The following is a 12,482-nucleotide window of genomic DNA, read 5'->3' on the forward strand; positions in this document are numbered from 1 at the left end:
TAAATGAAATGATTTTATTAAATTGTTAACATGACATTACATACAAGCTATTGTTACTGCTTTTATTTATTTATTTATTTAACTGATACTGATTGGGTACCCTGAGTACCCAGAAGAACAATCTATTCTTCAGTTTTAAATGAATTAAAGTTTCAATTGCATCACTTTTGAACTTTAGAACAATTTGGTTTTAAATTATCCTCTCCACAATGGATACGTTAGATGAATTAGTTTTCTGTGGCATTCATTGTGTGACATTTATGGCGTTCAAATGTTCCGTATCTTCTTTCCTCACATTAAAATCAAAAGTCTGGTTTGGGGGAAAAAAAAAAAAAAAAAAAAGAATAAAAACAGGCAATGAGGACATTGCAAAACCAGAAGCACACACATGTTAAGTATTAGCATTCTATAATTTAGATGAACTGTTTTTATTCTGACTACTTGATACTGATCCATTCTATATTAATTGAATGGACTTTTTAAAACTGCCATTGTAAAAAGTTTGATACATCCATTTTTGTAAGAATTTGTATTTTACTTCTAGATCAGAAAGTTGAATGTAACATTAGGTAACACTTAATTCCAAATGAAAAGACCCAAAGACGTTGAGAAAGTGCCATGTAGTTTCTTCATGGTTCTCACTGCACTCAAAGACCCTTCAACACCATATTATTGATTACCATAAAACCATAAGGCTCTAATGTATCTAATCATGATATATTTTCATTCATCTGTGTTAAAATACAGCAAAACTGGCAGAGTGATGAAACTGTATAATGCAGTTAGGAAACATTCTGAAAGTTATTTGTTCCAGTAATACAGGTAAATCAAGAAAAATCCTACTATACATTTTTTTCTAGGATTAACTGAAGATATTAATGAACATGATAATGTAACTTAACATTCTATTCTGAAGAAACAGAAATCCTAGCTGAAATATATGCAATTATTTGGCAGATTACAGATATTATTTATCTGTAGTATCTGGGGAAAAAAAAGCAGTAAAATAACCGTTTCCAGAAAAGGAAAAAAGAAAAAAAAGCCACCTGTGATAATTTTCCAAATTGATCAGAGGTATTTGCATCTGACTTATAAGGCATTTGTGACAATCATGCAAAAATCTCCAAAATCACGTGACAAAAACAGATACTTGCCATTTCATTGGTATATTTTTACATATTACACATATTATATAAGGATTATTAAATATTATAATATAAAAAATGCATTAAACACCAGGGAAATAAAGTTATACCACAGTATACACACAACCTTCACAGCTATGCGTCGGTTTAATCTTTCAGCAACTTTACACTGCATCCAAAGCAAGTGATTTACTGTAAATTCATCTCAGCAACACTCTACTTTATGGATACTCCATGGGATGACTCCAGGAGTACCATTAGGGAAGAACGAGTTCCAAGAACAAACAAAAACAAAACAAAGCAATCTCCGCTGTTGTTACCGGGAAACAGTAATTATAACATCCCCCCTGCTCCCCCCTCTGCAACTTCACAGCCAAGACATGAACTTAAGAGTAATTCATTATACTGCAGCTCTGAAGCCTCATATAGGGAGAGGCTCCTATAGTCTTGGAAATTTATTTTGCTGCAGAAGAAATAGAGTAATCATTAATAGGATGATATCCCTGCTAATGGACTCTGGAATTTCCTATTGGTAGGTCAGCTACAGAATGGGTCTCAAAGGGCTCTGGTGTGCAAAGCCCTTTCTGAGATCATAAAAGATTCCTCTTGGGCACAAGTATTGAGATCTGGCACAAATGCATCTGTGCAAGGCGCCCTATCTCACAATATCGGCCAAGTCTACCATGAGTGCACAGAGTGATACTTATTATCCTTATTATACTTATTATGCCACTGGGAAGCAGTATCAGAATCACTGATTTAAATTCATTTCAGGGTTTAAGCTCCTCTTTTTTTTTTCTTTTTTTTTTTCCTTTTCTTCTTCAAGTGGGTAGTGACAAGTTTTGGAGATAGTTCTCATGCTCTGGGCCCTTAGAAAGTCATTGCTATTCTATAATGTCCTAGCAGCTGTAATTAGTCCTATGTGATGCTCCAGATGGGTTAGTGGACACCGAATAAAGATCAAGACTGCATCATTTTTATCATAAATATTAAACAGAACCATTCAGGTTGGAAAGACCTCTAAGATCATCTAGACCAACCTTTAACCTAGTACTGACAAGTCCATCACTAAACCATGCTACTATGTTCTACATCTACACGTTTCTTGAAGACCTCCAGGGACAGTGGCTCAACCACTGCCCTGGGCACCCTGTTCCAATGCCACATAGCCAGTAATTTCAGTCAAGAAATTTCCCAAATATCCAACCTAAATCTCCCCTGGCACAACTTCAAGCCATTTCCCCTCGTCTTATCACTTGGTGCTTGGGGGAAGAGCTTGACCCCCACCTTGCTACAACCTCCTCCAAGGTAACTGTTACGTACAATAATGTCTCCCCTGAGCCTTCTTTTCTCCAGGCTAAACATCCCCAGCTCCCTCAGCCAGTCCTCATCAGAGTTGTTCTCCAGACCCTTCACCTGCTTCATCGCCCTTCTGACACGCTCCAGCACGTCGATGCCCTTGTAATGAGGACTAGCTTACTAGTCATAGGCTCGCTTTGAGCCAGTGCAAGTATTTGCCATTTTCTTTCAAAAGGACAGACGTTTTTGGAGGCTGCAATAAGTGCAAAAAGATTAAGTACAAAAACCACTCCCAGCACAGCAAGCTTGGCTTTTCTGTTACTTCTACCCAAAGGCCTATAGTCAGAGATGTGCTCTCGTGAGCTTCAAAGCTTTGGCAGGGGTGTGGTGATGTGGAGAGAGTTAACTGATTGGATTCAGTTACTGTCCACAAGAGCTGCTCCACCTTTGTCCCCATTTTCAGAAACATAGGGTTAACGTCAGCTTCCCTGTCAGAAGAGTTTAGTATTGCTATTTTAGATAAGAAAATCAGCTGGTGTTAACCACTGTGCCGAAAAGAGGTACAAATATTAGTGCAGCCTGCTTGGCTTTGTGGGTTTGCGAACTTACTAGTATTATAGTTTCTTTATTACACACCCTAATCAGACAAATAATGGACTTATCTTCAAATGTGTGTTGGGGGGACAAGCACAGCAGAAGATTAAAAAAGATTTTAAAAGATTAAAAAAAAAGATTCCTAAGCACGCACTTTGCAAAACAACTGCCACCATTTTCCAATTCAGTGCTCTCAGGTGCCTTCACCTCCTGTCATATAAAAGATGTAAGTCAGAAGCAGGCAAGAAAAGGAGAGAGGGAGCCACTCAGAGGCAGACAGGAAGCCACTTGGCTGCACAGAAAATGGCCTCACCCTTCCCACTGACTTTCCGTTTTGCTTTTTATTTTTTTTTTCCTTTCCTTATTTGTTTTAAGAGTTCCCTTCCAGTTTCAGTGCTCCTACAAAGAAGGCTGAATGCACTTTGTTAGGCAACACTGATAAATTGTAATGGTTTATCTCAACTAGAGAGGAGTGTCCCAATCAGTCACAACCATAAATAACCTACATGATATGCCTTCAGTTTGGAGATGTATTCCCTAGACCTGCTGTCAAGACGGTGGGTTGCAATAGTAAAATGCATGCATTGCTGTATGTTAAAAATGGTCACGGTAGCAAGGTGAAAGAGCTTTCTCTCTGGAGAAAGTGTGTCTTAGGCAAGTCTGGACGAGAGAAGGAATTTCAGCCCTAGGGAAGAACATACATGGTATCATTCCAAGAATTCATTCAAGGGATGACTTCTGAACCAAAGAAGAAATTAAACAAATGGAATTAAACTTCCTGATTCCGTATGTTCTGCACTTTTATATCCTTTTGTTCTGCTAAATTTCACTTCTATTACAGAACATCACTCCTCACTGCTACCCCTGGATCTCACTACTGTTCATGTTCCAATTTGTTATTCGTTGACTTGCTTTGTACTGTTACCAAAGTTGTCAGTACTTTACAAGTGTTCACTTAGACGAGGTTACGTGGACTCATCATTCTACAGTAGCCCTTGTTTAAAAAGAAAACTATCAACATATTAAATGCCAATTTAGTTGTAGAGAGGAGCATAAAATATCAACCTACTTAGTCTGTTGTCCCTGTGCAATGGGATCAAAACTAGAAGAGGATTTGCTCAATGTCCCTAAATTAACTAACAAGGTGTAAGATTTGTGAAAGCTGTTCTCAAGGGAAGAAGCTCCAGTGACGTATCCCAAGCACACAGGAGATAACAGGATTCCAGTCCCTTGGGGGAGTTACAGCTTCTAGCAGAAAACAATGGGGATAAGTGATGGCACAATATAAAAAACAGCACACCACACCTAGGAGAAAGATAACATGGGTCAACTGAGTCCTGGCACTTAAATAGTTCTAAAGCCACTACCTGGCAGCAAAGCAATTGGTGGGAAAAATCACACACACACACACACACACAAAATCCTAGAAAAAAAAGCCCTGAAAAACCTGCAATAATCAAGTCTGAAGGTAGTTTGAGAAGTATCAGATTAAAACTGCTCCTTAGAAGTATGCTATTATAGTAATAGTGTTTCTATCTTATTACTCCTTTCATTACTCACTGTATAGCTTAGATAACATCATCTAGATCAGAGAAAATACTGCCTTGACTTCCTAGCAAAACCAGATACAAATGCAAGATTGAGATCTCTTTGAAAGAGGGAACCATAAAATCTATCAATGGATTAGGAAGCCATCCTCACTACAGTCTATAGTCATCACAGTAACTAAACCTGGTTTAGTTCTGCTTAGCTCAGAACAGAGAGTCAGAAACAGCACAGCAAAATCAGTTGTTCTGTCCATCATGGGACTTCTAGGCACATAACTAGTCCTAACTGAACATTGCCTTGATAAAACTGAAGCTAAAATTTGCCAGCTTACATAAAGATTTGGTTCACTTTGTATGCATCATTTATGTTGGAAATTGTATGTTGATGTGATGAGTGTTTATTCAGAGATAACAAGGTAAAACACCCACCTCTCTTTTGTAGTTTCTGAGATAGCCTTCGCTGACTAAAACCCACATTGAATGAATACTAGGCAAGCGATTCCCTTCTAGTCCTTGTTCAATGAATTCGGATACAATGTGAAGCAATGAGTCCCCCAGCTACAGTGCTACGTAACACTTCTATGCATATTGCTAAACTCTGAGGAAATTACTATGCTAAGGTGTTATTCTACGAAGTGTTTTTTCAAAAGCAGGATTATGCGATGATCACAGGTAGAACAGTTTATTTGTGGGCATTCTTTCCAGTTTTTGCTTAGTCATTGCCATCATTTTCTGCAAAAGTTGAAAAAATACCTTAATCTTAAAATAAGCCTTACTTTTTGAAATATTGAACCCCTCATTACAACAGTTAAACCAGGTACATTGCAGTTCTTGGGACACCTGAAGTGACATTACTAAATACTAAAGCACCCCATACTGTAGACCACACTTGAAAAATTGCAAGATAAGCTTAATATGTAGGTAGTGCATCTTTCTGGAACAGTACATTGTCCACTGTACAGATATTAGTGAGGGCAGCTTTTCATACAATATCTTGTTTTAAAAATCATAAATAAAGCACTAATGATTCAAGAGGCAAATCCAAACGTATTTTCTCTGAAATGTTTACCAGTAGTTGGTTTTACCAATCAATTATGCTGAGGAGCTGTTATCAACAAGGTTAAGTTTTCTGTATTTTATCTGAGCTGTAAGGAAGCTCAGCTTTGAGGAAAAACACTACAGGCTGGAATATATGACTGTTGCAAGCCATTTCTTGATAAAAACTAAGGAGCTTTGTTTCACGATATGACTAAAGCAGAACAGCACTGGGAAAACTGCCTCAGGAAGTCCACACACAATATAAATCATACTCAGATTTTCCATACTTTTCTAGACATGGGAACTCTTAAAATATCAGACCATGTGACTAGAAGTTCAATACTCAGCAGATAAAGGCTTTGCAGACGTATTTCTCAAAACAGACTTGTAAAGTACAAATATCTGTATCTACATCTACCTCTTCATATACATACATATTTTATAACAGCTCTCTGAAGAACATTCTGTTAATGAAATTTCCTGGACAAATCCAAAGTGAAAGCTAAACTAATTCCCACTAAAAGCTACACAAATCTCACCAGAATTTCCTGTAAGAAAAAAAGATGCTTAACAACAAAGATGCCTCTTTGGCTCTTAAGAGCTTCCCACTCCACTCTTATCCATGCAGTCAGTTTATTTGTGCATGGATTTTCCTGGAAGTATTCCTACCTTGTTATGACTACAGGCTTGTAAACAATACACATAGAACTCTCCAGGTCAACGCCATTATTATGCAGTAATATATATAAAACTCCTTCTTGCGATGCTTATATATTGCTTATTACAGTGAGATCATATTCTTCATGGAGTTTTACAGTATACTATACAGTATAAGTACTGTAGTGATAATGGTATTAACATGTTTTTTCCACCCAGCTTTTTCTTCTTCATATATTGCAACCCTCTAACAAAATACCTGAAAAATTACTTTGAACTCCACACTTGTATTGTACACCAGTAGGTAGCATTTTTTCCTACATATAAGGACATGATATCTCCTCATCTTCATTGGTTATATGGCCTGATATGAGGTCAATGTCATAAATAGGAAGCTTTGCACAGGCTTCAGTGAACTGTGGATCAGGATTTTAGATGGAAATATAAGATCTCAGGACAAAAGCACTACCCTCAGAAATTCTTTTGTCTGTTATCTTTGGTAAGGATTTCAAATCTGTTATCATTAATACCAGACAGTAAGCTCACAATTACATTCTTATTGCAACCTTCCCTGAATTTAAATTATGTGGTATGACATATTGATCACTGACAAAGGAAAAAGCACAAACCTTCGCTCACACAATAAGGCTTGGGTCCCAGGAAACATGTCTCCCATCATGCAATCCATTTAGAATTTCAACATCTTCCTCCGCTATTGTAAAATCAAACACCTATGGGAATGCATATAGAGTTAACATCATGAACACAGAGAGAATCAGGAGTGTTTCCATCATTTAAGTTTGAAGCAGAATGTTTCTATTTTTTTTTTATCGTTCTGGAAATTATTCTTAGATTTTGTCACAGACAAACATCATTCTATTAAGTTAACAAGCTCTACGTGGCCCTTTGCTGTCTTTGTGACTCATTTTCATTTGCTGACCCTGTTGTGATGCTTTTGCAGCACTCTGGCCTCAAGCAAGGCTCCAAGACAATGGCAGCACCAAAGCTGTTTTTAACAGCATGCTATATGGTCACTGCCAGAGGTATACAAATACTGACTGCAATCCCTCTGGAAACCTGAGCTCAATATTTTGGTTATATCCAGATGTTCGTTTTAAAAAGTATTACAATTCTTTTCCTCAGAACTTTAGCCAAATAGAATTATTAGAAGGTATAGGAATTTTTATGAAGTTAGCAATCTGAGTTTTTATCTATCTATATCTTTTCTATGTGTACTTAGAGAAAATACTCATGGATCAGCTAATGCAGAAAAAGATACAGTGCTACAGCTTCTCAGTACCAATGCTGACTTGAAAGCAACCGCCTCTTTTCATGCATTTTGACTAGAAATCATTGAGACTCAAACTAACACATCGGCATGCGTTTAAAAAAAAAAAAAAAAGGAATTGTGATAAACAACATCAAACAACTGTAATTCCCCCCCACCCCATCCTAAATGTTTTGAGTTTTGCTGCAATGCAATCCTTCAGCTGCATTAAATGAATTGGTGAGGCCACAGAATAAAATCTGTAAAACACAGAATTAACTTGGACTTAAAAATATCATTGGGAAAGAAAAAAAAGAGAAGGAGAGATTTTTAACCTGGTTCTGCTCACAATACTTTGCCACAAACAGCTGTGCTTGTACCACAGAAGCAGGGCAGATGTTGGAATAAATAGTCGAGGCAGGAGCTACATAAATAGGCACAGCCACCAGGAGAAAACCTCATTACACGTGTGTTAATTTACACTTAGAGCACATGGACAGTGATATAACTGACAGTCAGATGTTTGCTGTCTTCTTCTCAATTTACCAAACAGTTCATACTCCTAAAATATTTTTGAAAGAACAGTAAGTTCGTGGATTTCCCTCCCTCTCCGCCCCCCTCCCAAAAGCACACTTTCAGATTACAGAAATGGGGAGAAAATATAAGGAATGACTTAAAATCAGTCAGTATAACAAGGAAAAAAAAAAAAACAGGGAGATGATGCTGTCAGTCCTCAGTTCCTTCCCACTTCTCTTCGTGCATACCCTACATCCTGTGACCTTCTCTGTAAGTCAGTGGGAAGAAGGTAGGGGAAGAGACAGCTTTGCCAGGACCGACTTCCTTAAGAGGTATCTGGGATATCTCCAACAGTGTTTTTGAGCTTTCATACAGTGTCCTTGTGCTATGCAGAGCATACAAGTTCCTTCCATTTGATCTATATGCTTCTCATAAAAAGAACCTAACCATAACCAGACTAGATTTTCTACTATCACTCAAGTAATAAGTAAAGATATTAATGACAAAAATCAACTATGAAAGTTGATTTTTCAGTATTCAGCAACTCTGTGGATATCTGTTTTGTACATGGTGGTTAAATTTCCATTGATTTCTGGCATTTTTGAATTATGTGCATTTTCTTTTTTATATATATAATTTATTTTTTAAATATACTGTGGTAATTCTAAGCTGCTATAACTTGCTAATTTTAACTGAGTTGCCCTAATATTAAAATGGTATAGGACAACAGATAGACAAACCAAAATATTAAAAACAGTAGTTTGGATATTAGCAAACTTGAGTGCATAACTAAATCTTACCTTGCAGTTTTCCTCTATCCTTTCTGCTTTCGTGGACTTTGGAATAGTCACAATCCCATTCTGAAAAACATCATTATTTTCATCATTAAAATTTACACAGTTTCAAAGAAAATACTCTCTTCAAAATATTTTAAAATGTTCCTCATGCCTTCTGAGGTTTTTCTTCCATTTTTCAAATGACGCTGACATTTCCATAGGTTATTTGTAATCGCAGTTATGTACAGTGCATTAAATTCCAACACAGATTACGTAGTCACTGTAAAACACTATTTCACTGCTCATCCCTTTGTGTTGAGTGACAGAAACAGAATGGTTCCCCCTTACTGTTTATAACTTTTAGTTTGGAAACAGCTCTTTTATTGGTGATTCCTTTCATTCTCTACAACCAGATTATTTGCATATTTAAAATAGTGCCATGGTTTGTGTACTACATTCCAAATTTCCTGGACAACAATTAGTTCATAGGCTATCAATATACCAAAGGCAAGAATATTTTCTTTATAAATTCTGTTTTGAGGCACAATATCCCAAACCATTTGCATTTTATTTTTTTTCCTGAGAGAGGAGACAGGTTTTTAATTACTACCCTCCAATTACCTGTATACTCCAGCGTATGCAAATCTGTGCTGGAGTTTTGCCATATTTCTTTGCCAGCTGAATGACACTAGGATGAGTGAGTGCTTCACCTTTGGCTAAAGGACAATAGCCTTCAAAAACAATACCTCTGCTCCTACAGTAATCCACCAGCTCCTGAGGTCGTTGGAAAGGGTGGTACTCAGCCTTAGATAAACAGAAAGAAACTTTTAGTCAAAACCTTGAAAATACATTTAGTAGAAAATATTATCATTGATAAATGAGGATATTTTTACCCTATTGCTTTTAAAATGCAATACGAGTGAAATCACTGCTTTGGAAGATATAAATTACCAGTTTTAGAAGATATATGAAGGATATCAGTCTACAAACATTTTGCCATTAATTGGCACAATAATTTCCTATGCATTGTATGTTTACCACAGAAATAAAGTATGAGTAGTCATCTTCTCTACCTGCGGTTGGACTTACACTGCTGATCTGCTCAGTGTTTGAGAAATGCATGCAAATACATACTGTGAGTCAGCATTAGGTCATTTTTATGGGTGATTTGGGACTACCTCCTCTTCCCCCAAATTACTTCTTTTCTTATCTCTTGACTGATGTTCTTCTTGGGGCTGCACAGGCAAGGGGAGGAGGAAGGGCTGAGCCTGGGTTTGCAAGACGCTGACCAGAATATGTCTAGGGTGAGGGCCTGACCTGTGAAGCAAAGTGTTGGCACCGACTGCAGATGGAAAATCCTGTATTCCCTGCGTGGCGTCACAGCCAACAACACGGAGGGAAGCAGACATGCTGCGGAATGAGCAGCTCTGGAGACCCTTTGCTAGGAAGGCAGATCACAGATCGCCCAGAACCAGTTAAAAGGAGAAAAGGAACAAGCTACAAAGACAGCAACTGAAAACAAAAGTTACCGGTACGTAAAGATCTTGAAAAAGCCACTTATTCTGGCACTTAGTGAAAGCCAAAAACAAATCTCTGTAACATTCCTTGCCTCTATTTACTTCAAAAAATATTTCACAGCTTATGCGTTGTAAGAAACGCACCTTCCCCTGCATTCAGGTGACAAGTGGTGGCATTTTCTTTTAAAAAGAGAGAGTACATCATCATGTGATGTGCCCTCAGCACAAGCAGCCGTCACCGCTGTTCCAGGGATCCAACTCTTGCGCATTTAGGAGAAAAGCACTCGCTTCTGAACAATTACCTCAACACATGGAATCTGGAAAATTTCTTCTGCCATAAAAAGGACAAATGAACATTTCCTGTTTCTCATCTTTAGTACATGTTGTCTTTTCAGACAACAATAGTCAGGAACAATAGGCTGGCAGTCGTTCAATACACGCTAAGAAAAAACTGCCCCTCGAAGGCTAGGCTGAGTCAGCCTAAAGCTGCTATGATCTAAATTACTAGGTGGACTCGGGAACAAGGTTCAAGCAGCAGACACATCCATGTCTTCAACCTTTGATGTTTCTTGACCTTTGCGTAGCCTTTGTATTTCATGTTTATATTTGAAAGACCAGTGTTTAGGTCATACAGTTATTCACTCGTTTGCACCTGACCCGACTAGAAAATATTCTCATTGTTTATTATGCAAAACTGAGGGGGAAAAAAGAGTGAGCAAGCAGTTCCTTTCAGAACACTGATTAACAAAACCCAAAGCAAGCCTAATCTACTTGCTCCTTATCCAACTACACCACAAGACTGAGCATCTTCAAGAAACACCACGTACTCTTCTGGGTAAGTATCATTTTGCACTGAGTATTAGATACAGATACACAGTGTCTTCAAATGTATTAATATACTGTGAATATTGGGATTTCATAGAAGTTTTTGTAAGTACTGTCTATCGGGTGTATTAATAGTAATAATTTTAGAAGAGGTTCTTTACACTAAGTATAATAAGTAATGTAGCCTTGAAAATACTAAATAAAGAATTATTTATGATCAGATGCTGAAAAATCTAAAGCATCTCTATAGCATCAGGTGACTTATTCAGCATTTATTACTGATGTGCCTGCAAGCAGCATGTAGCTGCTGGTCTAAAAAGGGTTCTCAGCAGCAGAGCTGCGCCATAAATACTTAAAGCAAGTAGAGCACGCTGCTGAGTTACCCGCTTGTTTCACCACCAGGCTGTACAGCAACAGCCACCTCCTGCCTGGGAACGTGATTTGTGCCTTTCGCTAAATCGAGAGACTCCCAGATTTCACGAGCTGAATTTTGTCACACACCTTTGTGTATGGTAGGAGCAAGTATTTTTCTTTTTAAAAGTAATCCTAAAACAATGAAATAATTACTATCGAATTTATTTTTATTTTGAAACCTTTCTGGAAGATTCCAGCAGCATCTGAGTGCATGGCGCTAGCATCCTGAGCTGAGGAGGCACAGGGTGGGTGGCCAGTACGCGCTTCCCCTCAAAATAATAATTCCTGCTTCCTGGCCTGCCCCACCCTTGCTATTTTAGTCACCAAGCTTTTCTCAGGCAAGGGCTGTCCGTCATACAGCTGCAAAGGAAGATCTTGGTCTGTTCTGGCACTCTACCCTGAGTGATTTGTGTGTAAAATCTGTCATACATTTAATAAAGGAGTTCACAGTTCACGTTACTGAACCCTCCGCAGCTGCTACTTGGTCAGCCACAGGGGAACTCCAAGAAAGCACAGATTTTTATGACAGTCGTACCGCAGTGGGGGAAAACTTAAGCCTAATACATGGACCTAGACCCTCAGTAGGGTACGCGTGACAGTGCACACTTGACAGTACACGAGCCTTACTCATTCCACCAGATTCATCAGATCTTTTCACTTGGTAAAGCTCTCCTGCATCTGGATTTCAGTCAGCTTCTCGAGGGGAATGCAGACTTACAATTATTTTTCCTCATAAAACTGACATTTAAGCCCCAAAATGAGTTTTCTTCATAGAGGAACAGTTCAGGTGAGCTTACATACAAATGCTTCAAAATCCTAAAATACCTTTTTACCTTTTATAAATGTACATAACTGGGCTCAGTATCAACAGTGACATTAACACATTT

General features: G+C 38.0%; 1 protein-coding gene across 1 annotated transcript in view; it reads right to left on the reverse strand.

Moving 5' to 3' along the window:
• LOC116491819 (uncharacterized oxidoreductase ZK1290.5-like) overlaps nt 1-12,482 on the reverse strand; it is a 44,414-nt gene continuing 31,932 nt past the window's right edge. Inside the window, exons 5-8 of the mRNA XM_032192140.1 lie at nt 9,461-9,643; nt 8,864-8,923; nt 6,910-7,011; nt 1-310 (exon numbers count right to left, since the gene is read on the reverse strand). Of these exons, the coding sequence (XP_032048031.1) occupies nt 6,916-7,011; nt 8,864-8,923; nt 9,461-9,643 (339 nt within the window). The 3' untranslated portion in view covers nt 1-310; nt 6,910-6,915. The remainder of the gene's footprint in view (nt 311-6,909; nt 7,012-8,863; nt 8,924-9,460; nt 9,644-12,482) is intronic.

The sequence above is a fragment of the Aythya fuligula genome, chromosome 8, assembly GCF_009819795.1.
Source record: "Aythya fuligula isolate bAytFul2 chromosome 8, bAytFul2.pri, whole genome shotgun sequence".
Classification (NCBI taxonomy): Eukaryota; Metazoa; Chordata; class Aves; order Anseriformes; family Anatidae; genus Aythya; species Aythya fuligula.